The sequence below is a fragment of the Echeneis naucrates genome, chromosome 1, assembly GCF_900963305.1.
Source record: "Echeneis naucrates chromosome 1, fEcheNa1.1, whole genome shotgun sequence".
Taxonomy (NCBI): domain Eukaryota; kingdom Metazoa; phylum Chordata; class Actinopteri; order Carangiformes; family Echeneidae; genus Echeneis; species Echeneis naucrates.
In genome coordinates, this window is record NC_042511.1 from 10,357,606 (window position 1) to 10,378,696 (window position 21,091).

At 41.8% G+C, this 21,091-nt stretch overlaps 1 protein-coding gene across 2 annotated transcripts in view; it reads right to left on the minus strand.

The window, feature by feature from the left end:
* The window catches only part of neurl1aa (neuralized E3 ubiquitin protein ligase 1Aa), a 62,109-nt gene that overhangs the window by 3,544 nt on the left and 37,474 nt on the right, over positions 1-21,091 (minus strand). For both annotated transcript variants that reach the window (XM_029502984.1, XM_029502992.1), the window contains exons 4-5: positions 10,946-11,674; positions 300-449 (exon numbers count right to left, since the gene is read on the minus strand). In XM_029502984.1, the coding sequence (XP_029358844.1) occupies positions 300-449; positions 10,946-11,674 (879 nt within the window). The remainder of the gene's footprint in view (positions 1-299; positions 450-10,945; positions 11,675-21,091) is intronic.

Below are 21,091 nucleotides of genomic sequence, written 5' to 3' on the forward strand. Positions count from 1 at the left end.
AAGTGAAACTAAATTTAAATTCAGCCTGATTATCAGGTAAAAACACTAACAACAACTTGTGTGTCGGTTGTTTTGTGACAGAATTATTTCCTTTAATCTCAGAGCAGAGGCCATGCTTTGTAACATAGCAGCGGGTGGCCTTTTCCTTGCTGCAGTAGCTGTGGGAGCATGAAGTGCTGGTCATTGTTCCTAAGTACTGCAGGATGACATCTGCGCACTATCCCATAATGACTTCCATTCAGTCCCCTGTGGGGTGATTGATTCCCTGTCTCTGTAGAAGTAGCTCCCTGTCTACCTACCCCCTGCTGAGCTGCAGTGAGCGGCAGAGCACAGGCCTCCGTTCAGGACCGGATCAGAGCTCCCACTGCCCAGAGCGCTGGAGGGGTGTGGGGAGGAGGAGGGTGAACTGGGGTTCGATGTGGCCCGTGGGTCCCCGACATGAGTGGAACCTGGTCGGAGCACATAAAAGCAAATTAATGCACATAAATGTTTGATGCTTCCACGACTAAAGGAGCCCAACACTGTAAATACAGTGTGTTATATGTCAACTTTAAAGACCGGATCACACGGAGCCAGTAAAACAGGGCTCTACTGTGAAGATCAGTTTGGACAGGAGATATCAAAAATATAAAAAGAAGCATTTACTGATTATAGCACAGACCTTACTATATTGCCCTTTTCTTGTCTATTGTACCTCACAAAGGCAGCATAACATTGACCAAATGAGTGAATTTTTGGATAGCATCCAACAGCATCAGTATGTTTTCCGCCATGCTGACTAAACATGACCCAGCCATTTGTGCCTTTTAAACACACCAGTCGGGCAAAATGAGGTTACAACGTTTCCGCCGGTACACCAGGATAATCTCCAGATTAAAAAGCCAAAGTCATGAAAGGCGTCTCTCATTGAGAACTTTTTCCACATTCACATTTCTTTATCTGGTCAACAACAGCACAGCCAAGGGGCGAGAGAAGGATCTCTATCTTATCCACTTTTTTTTCCATTTATACACATAAGAGCAGCCTAATCCAATTCAGGAGAGCGCAGTCATTTTATCCGTGTGCACATATTCAGCACTTAGGAGAGGAGCTTTTCTCCCCACTCTCAAAAAAGAGTGGGGTGAAAAACTCCACTTTCTGACAATGATGAGGCGCCTGCAACCCGAGCTGAAAGTAACAAAGGAGGGGGCTGAGGAGCATCTTCTCCAGGTCCACAGTGACCTTAGAAGCGAGGACGACTTGGAGGAGAGCCATATGCTGGTTTTATGCACTGAGCAACCGGGATGGCAGGAAGTGCACACCTTTCTTAACCCTTCTGTTTTGTTTGGTCAATTCTGGGAAATTTTAAAAGATGACTCTCTGAAAATTGTTCATTTTATCAAACTGACATAAGATTTGAGGATTTTTGATTTCAACACACAAAATAAATTGTATTTGCATACAATTTTGTGTGTTTTTATTCAACATTTGTACGTTTGCTTTCCAGTCAAAAAGGGCCAAAGTACATCCTTCTGCATCTTCATTTGTCTGATGGACACGCGCACAAACACACACCTGGGTCCCCTTGCAGCAGTACAGGAACCTTTGCCCAGTAGAGTCTCTCTCACAGAAACAACACCTGTGGCAGTTCTTGCAGACAGTTACCAAATTGATTGAATAAGATTGAACTTTTCTTGTAGCGTTGGTGTATAATGCTTTTTGAGGCCTTGCTCTCAAAGTTCATTGTGTAGCAGCACCATGGCAGCTTCATATAAAGTAAGTCAGGCTCTTGATTATGTATTTTATCACCACACTTGTCACTTGTCCAGGTATTGGGTCGCCTTGGTTACCACCAAGGACTGCTACCCAAACCGCACTGATCAGCTCTATATGTTCCCTCCTGCAGGGAGGCAGAACCACATGGTTTTTTTGGGCTGGGCCCAGCTGGGTCCTGTGAGCAAAGACCAGCCCCCACCCCAGGGCCAGGAGGGATTGCCAGTCTGGGTGACGTAGCTGTCCTGTGCTGGTTCTTTATGTCCAAGGGTGGGTTTTGGAACAGCTTTTTTTCTGACCCATTACCTAGGACCTGTTGGTGTTGGGCATTCAGACCCTGACAACGTCGCTCCAACATCTCCACCACAGTAAGGTGGCGGTTCAAGGAGAAAGGACGGAGCGTGAGTTAGACAGACGGATCGGTGCAGCGGCTGCAGTAATGCAGTCGATATACTGGTCTGTCGTGATGCAGAAGGAGCTGAGCTGAAAGGCGAAGCTCTTGAATCAGGTGGGTGAAGGTGGGTGCCCACCTGAAGACCTGTTGTATCCACCCAACACTCTCCCCCCGTGGGGTCACGGGGTCAAGTACTCCAGTACTCAGGTATGTACTTTACATACCTGAAATATGTTTTTCAAAAGCACATAGACATCACGTGTTAGTTACAGGCTAAAATAATAATCTCTATTCAAAGTAATTCATGTCAACAATTGGATTAAATGACCCGACAGTGGCAATAATTTACAGTTCTCTTATATTAATGAAGCTTTTATTTGGGTAAGTACTTTATCTATCTTCCATCTCAGGCCCTCATCTAATCTGAACCTCGAATCCAGGTACTACACATTCTTAGAAATCATATTTCAAAGCTGTTTTCATTAGCTACATTTAGATGATGCTCTCTCTTTGTTCCTAATTATCAGCAAGTTTGTCTCCATCTTAATAAATTTTTCACCTGCAGTGCTCAATTTCATCTTACACACACACACACACATTATTATTTTATTTTGTAATTAATGTGTTCAATATTTGTTATCAAATATATTTTATCATCACATTTAGTTTTATTTCCTGTATGTCATTTTGCAAATCAAAACATTACTGGAACATTCAATAAGCTCTTCTCTTCTTCTTCCTGCACTTCATATAACTTCTTCATTATTTATCATTTTTATTTTCCTTGATTTTTTTTTTTATGTGAAAAAGTAAATACAACAAATTTGAAAAAAAAAAAAGAAGAACAAAAGTAATTAGTGCAGCTTCAAACTTTCCATTTTATCCAGAAGGCAGTCTTGTAACAAAAATGCAATATTTTGTATTTAATAAAAAATAATATAAAAACTTTGTGAGCCATTTACTGAAGGCTGAAGTCAAACTAATACTTACAGTATGGTCAGCCATTTAATGTAACTTTAATAGGTTCCTATCACAAGTGTTGCAGAGACACCAAAATGCTCAACAAATTAAGATGCAAATTAGCCATCTTGCAGAGCAAGCACATAACCATCCACCCATCAAATGTTTTGCTGCGTCTCAACATAAATGCAGATTACTTTAATTATATTCCCTGAAGCTTGTCCTCAAAGAGCAGCACACTAACAACTGCATCCGAAATAGCTGTTGCATGCTCTGCTGTGATAAATCTTACTGCGCGTCATGATGCGTCTGTTGTCCTGGACAAACGACAGGAAACGTGAAGCAGGGGTCATCTTGTGTGGCGTGGCAGAGTCACCATCAACACTGTTAATGGCAGCCCCCACACTAATGAAGTTCTGGCAGCCTGCCAGGCTGCGTCTCTCTGTCGCCATCTGTATCAACAGTCTGATCAATCCTTCAGATGCTCAGAGCCCCGTGTCCCTTTAGGGCTAAGTCTATAATGTGTTATTGGAAACTGCCCCACAACTTCCAGGTCACTCACTGCAGCAGTGCTTTTGTCAATGCTGATGTGCCTGTCTGTCGCCGCTGCTCACAGCTCTACATCAAGAACCCTTTCTGTTGGCGTGGCAGGGGGTTGCCCTCATGCTTTCAGGCCCTTTAGCACCTTAAATTGTGCGTGTGTGTGAGTTGCGATGTATGTACGTTGTGTGACATAACAGGTCACTGGGATCACTGTGAGGGAATCCATTTTTAGAAGGGATGCCTCGTTGTCCTTTATGTGATAGCCAACCCGACCAAAGACCAAATTATTATTGGTGTGGAAATATCCTTTCAAGGGTTTTCTGGTTTCATATCGCGATTATGTTGGCAGATCGTTGTGATTGCAACCTCTTTGTTGGGGCTTGTACCAAACCGGCACGTCTGGAAAATGATTTACACGTCAGGAGAATCTCTGTAACACCACAGTGCTTCGATTTCTGCATTTTATTTTACTTCGATGGAAAAAATTGGATGCTGCACTTCTCCACAGTATGATTCTGAATTAACTGTTTATTTCTATTCTACCTCACTCTGTTTGAGCTTCACTCTCATCCTCAACTGCACAGCACATCCTCACTGAAAACACTGGCACGGCCTATTCAGATTATAAACGCATATTAGTCACATTACCCGTTCAAACCAAGTTGCCACTGGTTTTTCGTTTGTGGTTTTAAAGCTTTGGATTTCTCACCTGCTCAGTTCCTTATCCTGATTGTTAAGGAAGGAGACATTAGTATTGCAGTCTGTTAATCACATCGTAGTGATGGCAGCTTTATGGTCTGCTTTTCTCCGAATGGACCATCATTTAAAAAAACTTGACATTATTTTCATAGAATAAGACAAGAAATTAGAGAGTGAGACCATAAACACATTAAGGTAATAAATCAAGAGACTTCCTACTGCAACCAGTGAAGCTGCCAGATGGTGGCCTTTAGAGAAAGACAGTATCTCAGACCTACTTCGACTATGATTTGGACTTTTGTATCTTGTGTATATATATTTTTTTTCTCCATCTACATTTTGCAGCCGAAATATATCTATTTTTTTCTGCTTAACTGTTTGAATCTAAGATTTAAATGACGGGAAGGACTACATAAACACTGTAACAGAAATCATAGCAACTGTAAAAAAAAACTCCATCACAAGTGGGTCCCTCCCCCGCCCAAATTCCTGTCTTCCCCGTCTTCATCCCTCTCCGTTAATCCTCCTGGCTGCTCGGGCAACTCCCACCCAGGGCAGCTGAAGCAGGATCTGTGGCGCCCAGCCCTGATCCTGCCTGTACACCACTAGATTAAAACGACCTATGTGAACAGCTGTGAGAGCTGGACTGCAACTGTGCGGCCCCTTCTCTACTGCTATGTACTTCCATCCCTCCATCTAATCATCAGGCCGTGTATTCGTCTCTGGCACATACCCAGCACATCTATGGAGAAAGCTTGCTACTTCAAGCCATGCAAACTATGCCGACAATGTGCCGAGGCAGATGGTTGAGGCTGGGGATGAGGAGCATGGTGGAGGGCAAGGTTGTGTCTGGAGCATGTTTTTGTGTGGAAAGATCACTTTCAATAGCACTCAGGCTTGTGTGAGTCACAGATTTTGGTCACAGTTTACAATGCAGCCTAAAAAACAATAAAAAATAAAAAAGGGGGCCTAGTCATGGATTCCATTAACAAGTCCTTGGTGCCATCATCAAACACAAACCATTTCAAAATGGGCAGCTGCTAATTTAATAATAGAAAAGTCTCATATTCTGGGTGCGAGCAGGACAAAAGTGTACCAAGGCTGTGTGTTTTGTTTTGTTTTTGTTTTTTTTGTTTTTTTGTGTGTGTGTGTGTGTGTGTGAGTGTGTTTAGATCCGCTGAAGGGAGCAGCAGCTCAGACAGGTTGCAGTTTAAGATCATAGCTGGTCTCCTGTGTTAAAAGCTAATTGTCTCCTTTTGTCTGTGGTGGAGCTATTATCCTGAGAGACAAAAGAGCCGCTCACGAGTGCCGACACAGCTGTGCATCCTTGAGCTGTTATCTCTTCATCGGGTACAGCGGGAAGGACGTGTGCTTCCCGCTGTACCTAATGAACACATGTAAGCCCTCTGCTAGCACGTATGAAGTGCACATGAGAAGACGCACTGAAAGAGGCATTCAAATCATAAATCAATGAATAACTTGTTCCTCAGTCTACCATTTCTATTGATGCATGCGGTTTTCTTAACGTCAACCCCTGACAAACAACTGAAAAATAATAAAATCAGATGAATGATGAACAAAAAACAAGTGCTGAAACATGAAAGACATCCAGTGCTGTGAAGCAAATGAGAATGTTAGTCCAAACTTACTGATCAACCAATAAATACAGATTATCTGAGTTTATCATATAGCATCACATTAGAAAGTTCATTTCTCGAATGTGACAAACCGTCCAATTTATGCACCCCACAGACACACACTCAAACGCTCGCGCACACAGTTCAGTGGAGCATGCAAATGAGAAAATGAGCAATCACTATTACAGCACACAAAGATTTGTGCACATCATGCCATGCCGCCCTTTGTACTTTTTGCAGATCACTAGTTTATCAGTGTGCCAGGGTGGATATTGACTTGTATAAATGTGCTGTTTGTGTATCAGACCCCGCAGTAGTAACACATACTTGATAATTGGCGAAAGAGAAACAAAGAGAAGAGTTGAGACTCTGAGACTGGAGACGAAAAGTGGAGGAGAGAAGAGCGCGCTGCGGTGTCTTAGGATGTGGTTGGAGAGACGCTTCGCTTGCTGACATTTTTATAGAATCTATACGACATGCAAAATGGGTGACTGGATGGGTTTCTTACTTCCACTCCAAGAGACAAATGGACTCCTCCAAAGTTCAAGTGTCAGCTTGTCTGTTCTCTGTTTTTTAATATAAGCACACTAATAAAAGTTATTTGGGCAACAGAGAAAATATCATGGTGACATCAGTCTATAAGTTGATTTATCGTACTGGGTGGATGAGTAGGTGATATATAGTGGCACAAAATATCTTAGAGAGCACAGCTTCTGTCAGACTGAAGTACCCACATCCAGCATTTTGTCCATTCTACTGGTGTGCCTCTACTTAGACTGCTAGTCATTCTTGGTCTGTCAGTGTACATGGAGCGTCGGGATAGATTGCTGTAAATTATTTTTGCAGACCGTCATTAATCTCTACAGGACAACCCCTAATGAAATGGTAAATCTCCTGATTTTAGGTGTCAATGAAAAGTCAAAATTATAAATGCCCACTTTTCCTTAAAAGCACCAAGTGGCAACCTCCAGGGCTGAGAAATTAAAGCAAAATGGACAAAAGTGCTAAATAGTGCAATTTTATGAATGGCTAGCTTGAGGCTAGCTCCAAAAGCAGGTCAATTCCCACAGACTCCCATGTTGAAATGTCCAACTTTACAACAGCTTTAGACATTTTTACAGCAACAGTTTGGGTCTCTATAGCTCAGTCACTGGCAAGATGGTGATATTATGATCATGACCACAAACTGATGATGTGAAAGTACTGGAAGGTTAAGGATTGAATTCATTAGAAAATTTTAGGAAAACAGATTATTTTCCTAATCTACTTGGTTCACCTGAGATCAGATGAAGATTAATGATTCTGGGTATGATTCTAACTACAGAAATGTATGAGACGACAAAGTGACAACATAAAAGCAGCATTCATTTCATGAGTATGTACTACCGCTCAAAGGTTTTATAACACCCCAATATTTCCACTTATTTATTGCAATTCAAGTCATTCAAGTCCCAACTCTGACAGGAAGAGGTCTGGCAGACCCAAAGCCACACTGAATCAGAGGGAAAGTTTCTGAGAATGAACAGCTTGCGTGGCAGGCAGCTCACAGGACAACAGCTTACGTTGAGGTCAACTTGACCGCCGTCTCCAGACTTAAACCCCATCGAGCTGGTTTGGGATGAAATGGACAGAAGAGAGAAAGCAAAGCAACCTACAAGTGCCACACACTTATGGGAGCTTCTGCAACAGATTTGGGAGGAACTCTCTGAAGAAAATTGGATTTCGATTGTTGAAAGAATGTGTTCAGCTGTTATATCGGCCAAAGATGGCTACTAGGCTGAGTCAAAAGCTCTATAAATTGATTCCATGATTTCTTTTTAAACTCAATTTGCTTATTTGTACTATGCTTTCATTTCAGAGTGCAATGAGACCTTAAACTGAATAAATTTCAATAAAACATTGGGGTGAGCGGCAGCGTATGCTATGATCTAGATATGTATTATCGTAATGAGACAGTGAAGTATATTCAACTGAATCAATTCCTTCAAATGGATTTTAAAATGCAATTAATCTAATAATAACATAAGTATTATTTCAACTGCTGTTACTATCAATAGTGCTGGTACGCTATCAATTTCGCCTGGTGACCTGAGCTACCCTGATGGATTTGATTGAACATGCCTGTTCCCATTAGAAAGGTCCATTACCATTCTTTGTTTGTAGTGAGAGGTCTCAGTAATGACTGCTTTATCTCCCCATCCTGTCAAGCTGGAGCCCACTGAGAGATCTGAGCTTTCACGTTTAACATCCCTCACTCCAAATCCAAGACATGGCTCAAGTTCAGCTTAATTGAAAGCTTTAAATTGCTCTCCAGTCAACACAAAGCAATAGATCAAGAGCTGCAACAGCTAGATAAGAGGTGCTTACTAATTCGAAGCAGCTGAAATGTAAAGATCATTCACACCTCAGTGGAGATTCCAAGATCTGCTCTGATAAGGAAATGTGCCTTGGACCCGTTATATTGTCCTGCTTTTTCTGTTTTGAAGTGCTGCCAAGGCTCTCTGGTTTCAGTAAATGATTATTAGAAATGCACAGACACCCCAGGCGGTCTGTTCTACAAGGCTTCTGAGCCAAAATGTAATATAATGGTGAGCTAAGTGATAACACAGCGTGTCCTTGGTGTACCATCACGACTTTGGGCTATCATGCTTGGGAAACATAGAACTACCAGTCCATGAGGGCTGAATTTCTGCTATTTTGGTATTTTCTGAACTGATCACTGACGGCCTTTATCAACACATCAGAACTGTAGTGTAGCTCACTGTGATTTGTATTGGCATGCCTGCCATGGTTACTCTGTTGTCAGTTGATGTTAAGTGGATAAAGCTACCAGAGGACATTGCATAGTGAAACCAAAGTCCACCCGGCAAGGGAGAGATTACTTGAGAGATATATAATTGGTAAGAAGGGAGTTTAAAATGTGTAACTTGATATTTTGTGATTTTTGAAAAAGAGACAGGTATAAACTTTGCAGTCACACTCTCTCTCGTGCACGTGTTGTCCAAAATAAGAATGTTTCCCCTTTAACCTCTCTCCAACCTGAGCTTCCTTTTCCGTTCCTGTCACTAAAGAAAAGCAGGATGTGTTTTGAGATGCCTCTTCCTTCAGCGACAAACACTTGAGTCCTTTGAAAGGCTGCGTGCTGTTTTGGCTGTTAACACTTTTTAACTGCTGTGATAAAATCAGGAGACTTTTGCTGTTGCACCCACAATCTGCAAAGATTGCCTTTTTACTGTTTTAAGTGTTTGAAAAAAGAATAATAACTTGCTTTATCAAATTATGCTTTTAATAACATGTTGTATGAATGTGGGCCTTTGTGTGGCCCCTTCTTCCAAACGGGGTTTGCCAACTTTCTTTACCAGATGTGGGAGCAAATACCAGTCAGATCGGTATTCATGAAGAGAGTCACTTGCAGAGCTGTCTTTCACTATTCACACTGTTAAGTGCAGCCCCCCACCCCTAAGCTGCCTGTACCTTGTGGGAAGGCAAGATGCTTGACAGGGCAAAATGAAGTCCTTTCCCATAACTGCCACACATCTTCTCTGCTCCCCTGTCATTATCAGCATTTCAAAAAAGGGTAAACAAACCTCAGGTGTTCTGGCAAGCCACTGATCGGCAAAGTGTCCACCCTGCAGAGACATCATGTCATCCCTGCTGTCTCACAGGTCACAGCCTTGCAGCCTCCCTCCACGTCTGCCTGCTCCCTCTTTGTTTTTCATCTTACTCGTTGACAGAGTGGCACTATTCTTGCTAATCCTATGAACGCATATACCTGCTCCCTGCTTCTTGGCATCTGTTGTGGCACACAGTCAACACAAAGTTGAAAAGTACTCTTTCCCTTTCTTTCGCCTGACCTTTTAGCACCAGTCATTAGTGCAGCTGTAATTTCCAAGATGGGAGATGTGGTTTAGCTAAATTGACATACTGTCACAACATTGGACAGTTAGCACAAATACATTTAAACCCTTGGGGGTTGGTGAATTAAGCATGCAGGTCAGAGCTCACACCGATGTTGTGCACCCAGCCAAATGAACGTCATTATCCTGATCTGCAGGTTTCTGTTCTTGAAAACATCACTGAGCAGAAGGGCTGTTTTTGCCACCCACAAACTTCCTTTAAGAGGAAAGTTCGATATATATTGGTTTTAGTTTTAGTTGACTAGTTTTAGTAAACTATACAACAACAAAAATAATAATATCAGTAGTAATAGTAATATTAAGACACTTTCTGTATCCATCATTTTCCTGTGAATTTGCTTTATTTTGTAAACAGGTCAATTCAATTTTCAGTCCCATCTTGCTTTCCCATGTTTTCCATCTTTGGTAATAAAATAGATTTAGACGCTATATTATTACTGTGGATTACCACAGACAGTTGATATAGAAATGCAAACAGCCCATACCTTTTATTGGATTTCAACATTTCTAATATATTACAGGAAAAGTTGCAGCTTCGAGTTCAGTATTTGTCTCTGTTTATGCCATATTGCACATTAAGTCATATAGCTGCAGTCTGTTACAGCACATGATCATATCGTAAGTGCCCACAGGTGGAGCTGTTCACATAGATATCCATAAAGCTCAAAATCTGCTCACAATTACCTTATAGTGTGCTATAAACTATATATTAATGCGTAATGGTTATAAATGTTTAACGGGGGCGGTTTAAATGTTTTGAAGCACTTAAATGTAAGTGCTGTGTGGCAGAATTATTCCTTAATGAGACCTCCCTGTGGAGAAGTGAACCTGAAGTATTAAGCTGAACAAAAATAGTTGTTTCTCCCTTGAGGGATAATCATCCATGTATTTGGTTTGGCGTAGGTTTTTCACGAGATACCCTCGCTCATCCAAACAGGGGTTGGGGAGTGGCCAATCTGATCTGCTACCCCAGTTAAATAAGGAAATATTTTTGGTTTAGCTATATGTTCTTGTCTATTCCGTAAACACTCTTAATTACTTACCCAGAATTCTCAGCTGAGTCACAGCCCCATGAAGGCCAAAGAACATCCAGAGTGGGCGGGAGTTGTCTACGCACACCTGCATGCCCACGTTGGTGCCATTGTGGCTGAGGATGACCTCCCCTTCCTGGTTGACCAAGAAGCCCAGGATGTCACTGCTTTGGAGAGGTGTAGGCACCCGACACACGGCCCAAAACTCCTTCCTGTCTACCAGAGCCTCTGGATTGTAGGGCAAGTCGCTGGGGCGGAGCACTGCTGGGTCGCAGGACGTCACGCCGTAAGACAAGGAACCAGAACGTGATGGACTGGACTTTGTGACTTTGATGAAAACAGTCTCTCCAGTACGCAGGGGCCGGTTTGTGAAGACTAGCGTGCGCTCTTCACGCGAATGCTCAGATCGTGCTACTGTCTGCTCGTCCAGTGTCTTAATGTGGGCGCCTCTCAGCTGGTGGAAGTGTAGGTCACTCTCAAGGGCAGCCGGCAGGAGAGAGGACTGCTGGGAGTTGAGGGAGTTCTGAGGGATGGGGCAGCTGGAGGAGGATGATGCTGAGGCCAGATGGAGGGTGTGGCGATGAGAGTGATTGTGGGCGTTGCCTCCATCCTCCTGCTGCAGGTTCAGGTCGCACAGGCTGACAGACAGGCGGGAGTCATCAGCTTCACGCCGCAGGGAGGAGGAGCGCACTGTGGTGAAGGAACGGGGGCGCAGGCAGTCTGGAGGAACAATCTCACTGCCTGGAAATGGAGGAAAAGAAGAGGAAGTGGCATTGAAATGGAGAGAGATTTTTGGTGGTCTTTGTCTATTTTGCTTTAATTAGTTAATCGCCTGTGGCCATGATGTTTATAGTTAACTGAATCCCAATCGTGAGTACACAGTTCTCAGAAGAGCTGAATCTGCAGCTTCTCTGACAGCAAGATAATGATATAAATGAGAGCAATTTATCTTCAGGATGCTCAAGTTACTTAGTTGTACTTACTCATGTCTGCAGCAAATGTCAGAAAGTGTGTTTCAAGAGAAAGAAATGAAAGTAGGCAGTTGGTTGCCTCGATGATTGCACAGAGCAAAGCCAGCTTGTTTTATATCGAAGAAAAACATAACATGTCATCAGATAAGTCTGACATGGACCATCAGTGCATTCACTGTCTGACTGCACAGCACATCAGCAGATATCATATAAATGTAAATATAATACGGATACTGCAAAGGACAATAACAAACCTGAGCCCTGTACATGACAATAAAATAAATAATCATTACACAGTACAAGCCAAAATGTATACACACTATCAAATTCATTGATTCAGACTGTAGATAGTCTCCTGATGGTGAAGTTAGTTTACAAACTACTTCACCTGAAATGGCTTTTCTAATAGATTCCACTTTGTGGACCCATTTCAACAAAACCAATCGAACTCTGGTCACAAAATTAAAAAAAAAGATACTTAATCAGTGGGTAGAAATAATTCTACCCACTGATCAACTAGCCATAAGAGAATAGCTCTTCAGAAACTAAGAAGTTAAAGAAGTGCAAATATTCAGTTTGTCAACAACAAAAGACTTAAGAAATAATTATCCTGAAACATACACAATACAAAAAATAAAAATAAATTATGATCAGAAATTGAGGAGTCTGTTGCTAAAGATTTGTTCTGGGGAAGCTGGAACAGTGTAAACAAAATAGATGTTAACCGTGCCCTGCAAAATTTTTTGAAATATTTTAAAAAAAACAAAAAAACTGAACAAATATAATCAAACAATCTCAATCATGGAAAAAAAATAGACCAAGAAAAAAAAAAAAAGTTTCTTGTAGTCACAATCAGGGGGAACATTTTTAAAACAATTCCTTATTGATTGGTAGTCTGTTATTTATATGTGGCATGAAATATTGTGTTGTAATGAAGTGAGAAGCTATTTTCAGGGCAAAAGCCGATTTTATTTAACATCTGGATAAATATTATGGCAACACTCTGCGGCCTCTACCCCTGATAGTAAGGAGGCTAAATTCTTGCTCTGTTGATAACCTACTGTTGCTGTCACCAACATGTCAACGCAGGCGGTACTTTGAGAACTGGACCGTGACAATTGTGACACATTATGACATCATTAAAGAGGCTCAGATTCTCTTCTCCAACTTTGCTGCTTATAACCGACAATAAAAGAGAGCATTTTAAGACATACTGAGCTCTCAGGCACTACAAAATCAATAATTGTGCTCTTTTCTTCTGTTGTTGTGTCCTTAGAGTTACTGCTAAAATAACACGCGGCACTGTTTCACCTTTCCAACCAACATAATAAATCAAAGTATTAAATTCACAAAGGCCTTTATGTGAGGTCCTTGAGCAAGAATATGTGCAGTCCACTCACAAGAGGTGAGGTAAGAAAACACATTTCTTCCTATAATATGACAAATATAAGAAGTAGTGCAGAATACTTTAAAATCCCAAACTTCACAGACGTAGATGACAATGAGAATCATCAGATTGTGACTCTTTACTGAAATACTTTTCTTTCTTTTTCTTTTTTTTCCCTTTGTAAATAGGTAATGGAACGGGCAGACACATTTCCTTGTCTTTTTTCTGTAAATCCATTTGAATCTGTGAAGACTTTGCAATTTTTTTTCTATTTGACCCTCATGATCAAAAATCATATTGTGGAGAGAGAGAGACAGAAAAAATTTAGATTTTTTGGAAATTAGCAACATATTCAAGCTAAAAGCTATGTATTTGCAAGACAATCCATTCCCTGTTTCATTTACTCTTGAAGAAGGCAAATCTCTCATTCTCCATATTTTCTTTTGCAGAAATGAGCATGCTAATCAGCAAACCTATGCTATACTGTCCAGTCATCCCTGAAGAAACAGGGCTGGCATGAAGGCATATTGTAAACAATGATAGCTGAAACCGTTGGCAAGATTGTTGAGTAAACATGGCTGTGTAGGGAGTCCTCCTTTAAGTAAATACTTCAGTGGCGGTCTGTTTTGATGTACAGACTGAATCAGTCTGTAGCGGTTGTATTCTCGATGAGCCACTCCAAAGGGCCACTGATGTTCATCTGTCTTTAAAAGCAAGAATAGTAGTCACATGTGCACAAATACACACTGACTCCACCTCTGATAAGCTTCCCTCAGGTTGCTCATCCTACGCTTCGACGCGGCTGCTCAAAAAAAAAAAAAACACCTTTGAACACCTCTCTTTTCCACCGACCCTCTTCTGACCCGGTGGTATGGGGTAAAATTAGCCTGGCATCCTGAGAGGGATGTGGGCTGCTGTTTGGGTGGATTCATGTGTGACATTCGCACATTTGCTTTAGTGGGATAGACAGACACAGGAAAGGAGACACAGAATAGGAAATAGTCATTGGCCTCTTCTTGCCCAACATGGGGGGCTGAAGAATTGAAAACCACTTAGATCGGATGAAGTGCTGATCTTCATTGGGTGTGTGTGTGTGTGGCAGTGGGGTGAAGAATTTAAAGACATGCCAGGGTCGTTGACTGTCTCTGGAGAGTTTCTCCAGTCCTGGTCAGCTACAAACCCTTCTATCTGGCTGCGACCTGGGAGCCTGACTCCAGATAAACCTCTTAGCTTCAATTACCAGGGCTGTGGGGCAGGCTGCCCGCCGCAGTGGTGCAAACAGAGCAGTCCAGCCTCTTATGATGCTGAAAGGGACACAAGCCAAAGGAAGCTAGATTCACCTCAGGCCCTAAGTAAGCAGACATTTTGATGTATTTGTTTTGTTTAGTTTTTTTTCCTCATCATCGTTTTTTGAATGGAAAGGCTAAAAGTTGAGTAGGGCTGATACAATACCTCATCTTGCATCGAACAAGAAGCAGTTTTGCAGGGATTTGCAGTAAGTGAAAGAAAATAATTTTAAAATCAAAAGTTTTGAAGAATAAATAAAGTTGGATGGCTTCTCTATTCCTCTAAAGTGAAAACAATATCTTGATCATCCTCCAGTGCTCGGCTGCAAAACATGCACACTTTTACAAAGATCTTCTGAACATTCCCCATCTATCAGTCAATAACCAACAAATAGAAAGGGTTGAATCGGATACATCTATTGATCATGAAGTCACATTTGAACCAAACAGCGACACTATTTTCTCAAAGTGCCTTTTTTTCTGAGAAGGCTGCATACACTTTAGGTTCCCACAGTCAGTCTTCATAGCTTTTTACATTTGTTCGAATCGTATTAACCTTCAATACATCAGCCTACTTTGGGTCACTATCTAACATCCGCTGCAGCCCACGAAACAAAATCATAACATTGAGCAGTAAAGTTATTAGAATGGTGCAGGAAGCACTTATCAGTATCTACAACAGAAGGACTAAATTAAAAGGTACAAAAATAGCCTCAGCCACCTCCGACACACTCATACTGTACACTGCATAGCCAGTAAAGTCTATTACCTTCAGGCCAGAGATACACATCAGTAACTTTCAGGATAAAGAGAGCCATGACATGTTTCACACCCTTTTCTATTAGACTAATGAATGGTTGATTTACTTGTGTGTGTGGGTGTGTGTGCACATTTATCTGTCCCTCGATGTATATGTGCATGTAGGTGTTTATGTATGTGGAAGTATGTGTGCATGTGTGTGTCGGATTTAAGATGTATATTTGGATGTATGTAAGTGTTTACATACAAATACATTTTCTTTTTAATTGTTATTAACCTATTTTCATTTTTCAAATGGGAAAGGTACACGCGGTGTTGCTCTCCTAACAGATAAATAGAGTTATTGTGACTGGAATTGTTCTCTCCTGAGAAGTCAGCTTGAGAAACCAACTCACTTCAATACTCAGGGACATATACATTCATTTGTCAGAGTCCCAAGCTTAATAGAAGACAAAATAAACCTAAATATTATTTCCAAGGTGCATTTGCAATGTCCAATAACGGCTTTTAAGATTATATTACAGTAATGTTATGCAGAGGTTGAAGATCTGATACAATCGTCACTAGCAGCTCTCTTTAAAATCCATATAAAATGTCATTGTGACAGCAGGCAAAGTGAAGACAGATCTTTAGTGTTTCTACATAATCTCGGAGACTCCAGTGTTTATATGTTAAGTGACATTGAGAAAATCATTTGGAGAAAATTTGTTTTAGTCTACAGCAAAAAGAATTATGAAAATCAAAGTCATTCCAGGATCCAAGATCCAGTTTGGAAGTCGTAACCGGATCCCCCTCAATTAAGTTACTGAAAATCATACCTTAATCATCTACAAAGACACAGGCTGACATCAAGCGCCATGCAGCCACTGTGTTGAGCTAAACCAGGGATGACAGCAATCCCCTCAGAGTTTGATCCCCTGAGAGTGACATGTCTGATTTTCTGCATCATCAGTGCAATGCTGTCTGATGAGCCCTTGTACACTGCAAAGCTCAGATTGTATCAAGGCTGCCTCAAAGTGGTGTCAGCCATCAATTAATGTTAGCTGCTAACCGAGAGTGTGGCACTTTGTGATTAATGTTTAATAGAACTTAGGGCCTATAATTGCGCTAATTGATTTTTTCAGAGAGGCATACAAATGGAGTGGACAGTGCCTTTGGTGCACAAGGCTGCTCCCAGAAACTGCTAATCAACCATTAAACACCTCTCTGCTCCGAAGTTTACAGCAGTTAACTGTGGGTCCCCAGGGCAAGCTAAAGATGACATGCCAGCATGCCAGGGCGGATTTCAATCACTTTTTGCTCTGCTATCAATTCCACCTGATGGACTTTAAGCCACCATGAAACTGTCAACCAGAACTTAAGGGACAGTCTGTGGAAATGAACCTTAGTTGTAACTAAACTGCTCAATCTGCCATGTAGTCAATTTCCTGACTTTATGGTGTTTCCTGAGACAGAGCCATTTGCTGAAGGGGGGCCTTTGACGAAGCAGCTCTCGGGTGCCTTTCTTCTGGTCATGGAGTCACGGTGACTACTCAACCACAACCTGATTATTATGCTTCACTGTCAGCAGCCCGCTCGCTCTGAATTATTGACGGATTGCAACTGCAAATTGTATGTGTGTCTTCCAAAACTGGTTCTTTCTCCGCTGCCCATCACTTAATCCAAAATTGGATTATGCCAGGGCTGACTTTGTTGCAAGACCTCCAGGACATAAAGGAGGAGTGGAGCTGCAGAAAGGATGATGATATGTCTTGAGGGGGATAACAGTGGATGGAGTGAGAACAGAGAGAAAAACGTAAAGCCGGGAAGGAAAGGATGGCTGCCTGTGACAATGCCGGATTTATGCTGAAAGGAGTCAAAGGAAGCTTCCAGAGAGCCACAAATCATCGGCTGTCTTGGTCACTCTAACTTTAGCAGTGAATGTGTGAATACAATCTCATACACACGGTAAATTGATTCCCCTAAAGAAATATTGTCTTTTATCAGCTATTTTCAAAAAGGCTCTCTGTGGCTTTATGTTCCCTTTTATATCACCTCTTTTCCTCTGCCTGTCTCACTTTTCAAAGAGTAGTCATTTCAAACGTTTATTGGCTTGTGTGCCATCTATTCTTCTTCTTTGCTACTTTATTCACCAAAAGCTGCTGAGTCGTAGCCACTGCTGCTCTGCCTTTACTCCGACTGCTTGCTGTCAGCTTGGAGGACAGAAAGAGCAATGGAAGGGCTGCATAACAGTTGCCATGAAAAAGCTCGCCTGTGTGTGTTTGTACAATTAGTGTGCATTTGTGTGCCTGTGTCCGTTTATGACCTCACCAGCTGCTGCCTGCTAATCGTGGTGCACCTGCGTATTTAGCTGATACAATCCCTTTGTCCTATTGGTCCCTTTCAAATCCTCCACTCACAGATGCTGTTTCTCATTGGCCAGGGCCAGAATTTAGCATTTTGACAGAAGCATTTAAGCAGTGTGTGCGTGTGTGTGTTTACTTGCTTCCCTTATAATGGGACCATGGGAGATGCAGCTGCTCACACTGTCAGCCTCAAGGAGTTGAAGGCAGACATTCATCACCTGATTCCTCATTTTGATTGAATTTCTGAATTTTTGATTGTTGGGCTGAGTCTTTTATTCATTTGTGCGTGTGTGTGTGTGTGTGTGTGTGTGTGTGTGTGTGTGTGTGTGTGTGTGTGTGCAACCCATGTTGCGTGCAGTTGAGGGTTATACGATTATAATAATGAAGCACCTGTTTGGCTAATACAGCATTAATGGGTGGACAACGGTGGCAGGTAAGGAAAAGGGAACGGCAGTGTGTCTGTTTTGGCCCACACAGGTTTTGGCCCGTGCTGTAAATGTTTTTGATTAGCGAACAGTCACAAAGCAGGTTAGCTAATGCAGCGCATGGGGAGGTGCATGGAGGGAGAGGCTGACTTAGTGGCTTTGCTAGCCTGAGCAGATGGAACGTGCCAGGGGTTTGAGCCAGTGCTGGAGAAGGGGAGGTGTGGGGAGGTTTACTCTCTCTCATGCACACATTCTATCTCACAGAGCTTATCTTTATCCATACTCTCTGGAGGGTTTCATCTGATGTCAGCAAAGGTGAAGAGAGAGCCAGAGCTTGAAGTAGAAAATGTATGTAAGAGCTTTTTAAAGAGAGCTCGGAGAGATTTGAAATGGAGAGAAGAGGAAAACAGTAAAGGAGGGGAGTAGGGGAGAGGAGGCAGGAGTACTAGATGTACATTAGATATAAAGGGAACTGGTCAGCTAGGATCAGCTGAGAAGGAAGAAAGTAGAGATGGATATCCAGGGAGCTTTTGCTATGAACAGATGAAGCATAGAGTGAGGAACACAACGCATGCTTGGAGAAATAGGCGGCATACAGCACAGTGACCGGGGGATTAGGAGGAGAGGACTGACCGGCCAAGTGATTGAGAGTTCCACATATAAAACAACTGAGAGAGTGACAGAGCCGGAGAGAGAGATGGAGTCAGAGGGCCTTTGTGCTGGATGTTTGGGATGTTCTTTATTCCCTGGCACCGGCCCAATCCCTAGTCCCTGATCGGGCTGGGTAGCTTTGAACCCCGGGCTTTTGGAAAGAGCAGCAGGCTCCCAGGGCGACACATGGCCATAACAAAGAGCCAGGCAAACACCCAGTAAGTCACAAAAGCCCTGTCCCTTAGGTCATCGACATGATTCAACATGTGCTGCCGTTTCTCTGCCAATCAGCATGCCTGCTCCTCAGCGTTATTATCCTCTATCATAAGGTTCTTATATTAAAGGCCCCTGTTTTATTCTTGTTCCTAAGCATACTGTAGAGCAGAGGTGATAATAGGCTAATTTATTACTGGGGGACAACTGTTGCCCTAAACACACGCACATCTTTTCTTTTTTTTTTTAAACATCATTTATAAATATAGAAAACTGGTACCACACAGCAGATGGACAGTTACTACTTCCTAAACATATTGACACACCCAGAAGCTTATGTGCTCAATATTTCCCCTTGCAGAGTTGGTAAAGATCAAACTGGAGCTAAACACGACACTGCATGAATGCTAAAGTTACGATTACTAGCAATAATTGGTGATCTACAATACGATTTAAAAATTTCCAACTTGGATCTCATATTTATATATTTGACATTCACGTGTATTTCAGAAGATGGAACCAGTATTAAAAATGACTGAAGTGAAGAATCTATGATGTAAATGGTTGCAGTCAGCTGACAAATTTGTTAATCGCTTAATTGCTGCTGATCTAATGTCAAAGTCAAAGTTGAACAAGGGACTGGATGGTTGAGTTTGATCGATCACACTGTGGTCTCAGAGTTTAGCATCTGAAGACAATAATAATATTTGCAATAGGACTGATGGGTGAAACAACAGCATGACCGAAGGAATTATCCCTAAAGGAGCATAGTCACACGACATGACGAATATGGCTGCCTAATTTTAGAGTATGATTCCTGACCCACTTGCTTTAACTGTGTCATACTGAAATATTCATAAACCCCGTGACTGGTGTTATTGCTCTGTCTTGGTCTAAAAGTGTATAAGCACAGGACAGTAAATATGGCGTTGATTCCCTTGGCATTGTGTCAGAGAGCAGCTGGGTATTTCAGGGAACTTCACATAAAGTTTCCAGAACAGAAAACACTGAATTGACACTCCAAATAACTCCTGGCAACTTACCTCTAGTTTACCCCATCAAAAGCTATCTGTTGATAAGGTTCAAAGTATTAGTGTACGTATTTTACTAAAATTGATGAAGCTCTTTGAGGAGTAAATGTGAGAACTGGAGTTTTCCAGCAAGCGTACAGCAATTCAAAACTGCTTTTAGATGCCAAATCATCCAAACTTTGTTTGCTCTTCTTTGTCCTTTGAACTCTCTGATGAACAACCATCAACCAAACTCAAGCCAAGATACATCTACATCTCTAAATTTGCAGCAGGTGCTTGATTTGAAGACGCTTTCACAACATGAATTTCCGAAACGAGTACACAAAGGTCAGATTTACACCATCTTTTCTGCTTTTTGTATTTTTCTTGGAGGGTCTTTGTGAAGCAAGTGTTCACGCTAATGAAATTATAATTTCTCCCAGACGTATGGGAACCCTCGTTTGTTTCTCCCACCCTGCTGGATAACACAACAAATGCAGTTGACAACCATTGTGTATAACTTCATGATAGCGGAGCCTTTGGAATGGAGCTAAGGTATAATACAGTGATCGAAAGTGCAAAAGATACATTTTTCAGCTACTTTCTTATTAAAATCATCATCATCACACCAGTGAGAAAGAGAGAGAGAGAGAGAGAAAGGAAGAGAGGAAGAGAAAATATTCAGTGTTTGTTTCTTTGAACGCTTGTGGATTTCTGGAAGTCTGAGACTTGCTGTTATTAGATATGCATTCAGATTTTCATGGTAATTAGTCTCCAGTCCATTTGTCATGTGCAGAAGACAATGTTTTCGACTGAAAACTAAAACTAAACTATACCACTGATGGAAGTTGTGCTACACCATCACCTGCACAAACTCTTAAAACATCACAGATGTCAGAGACTCTCCAGTGTTTGCACCACAAAACGTAAAAAAGCATTTTTACTGAGGGGACTACACAGATTAGCAGATCTTCAAGGATACTGAAGCTGCTGTTTGCATCAGCGTTGATGGCTCGATTGGTCGGCTCTCGCTGTCTGAGTCAGGCTGCTTGAGAGGTGTTTGCAGCCTCAAAGCTCTGTAATCAGACTTTATTCTCTTTTCCTTCAGGGT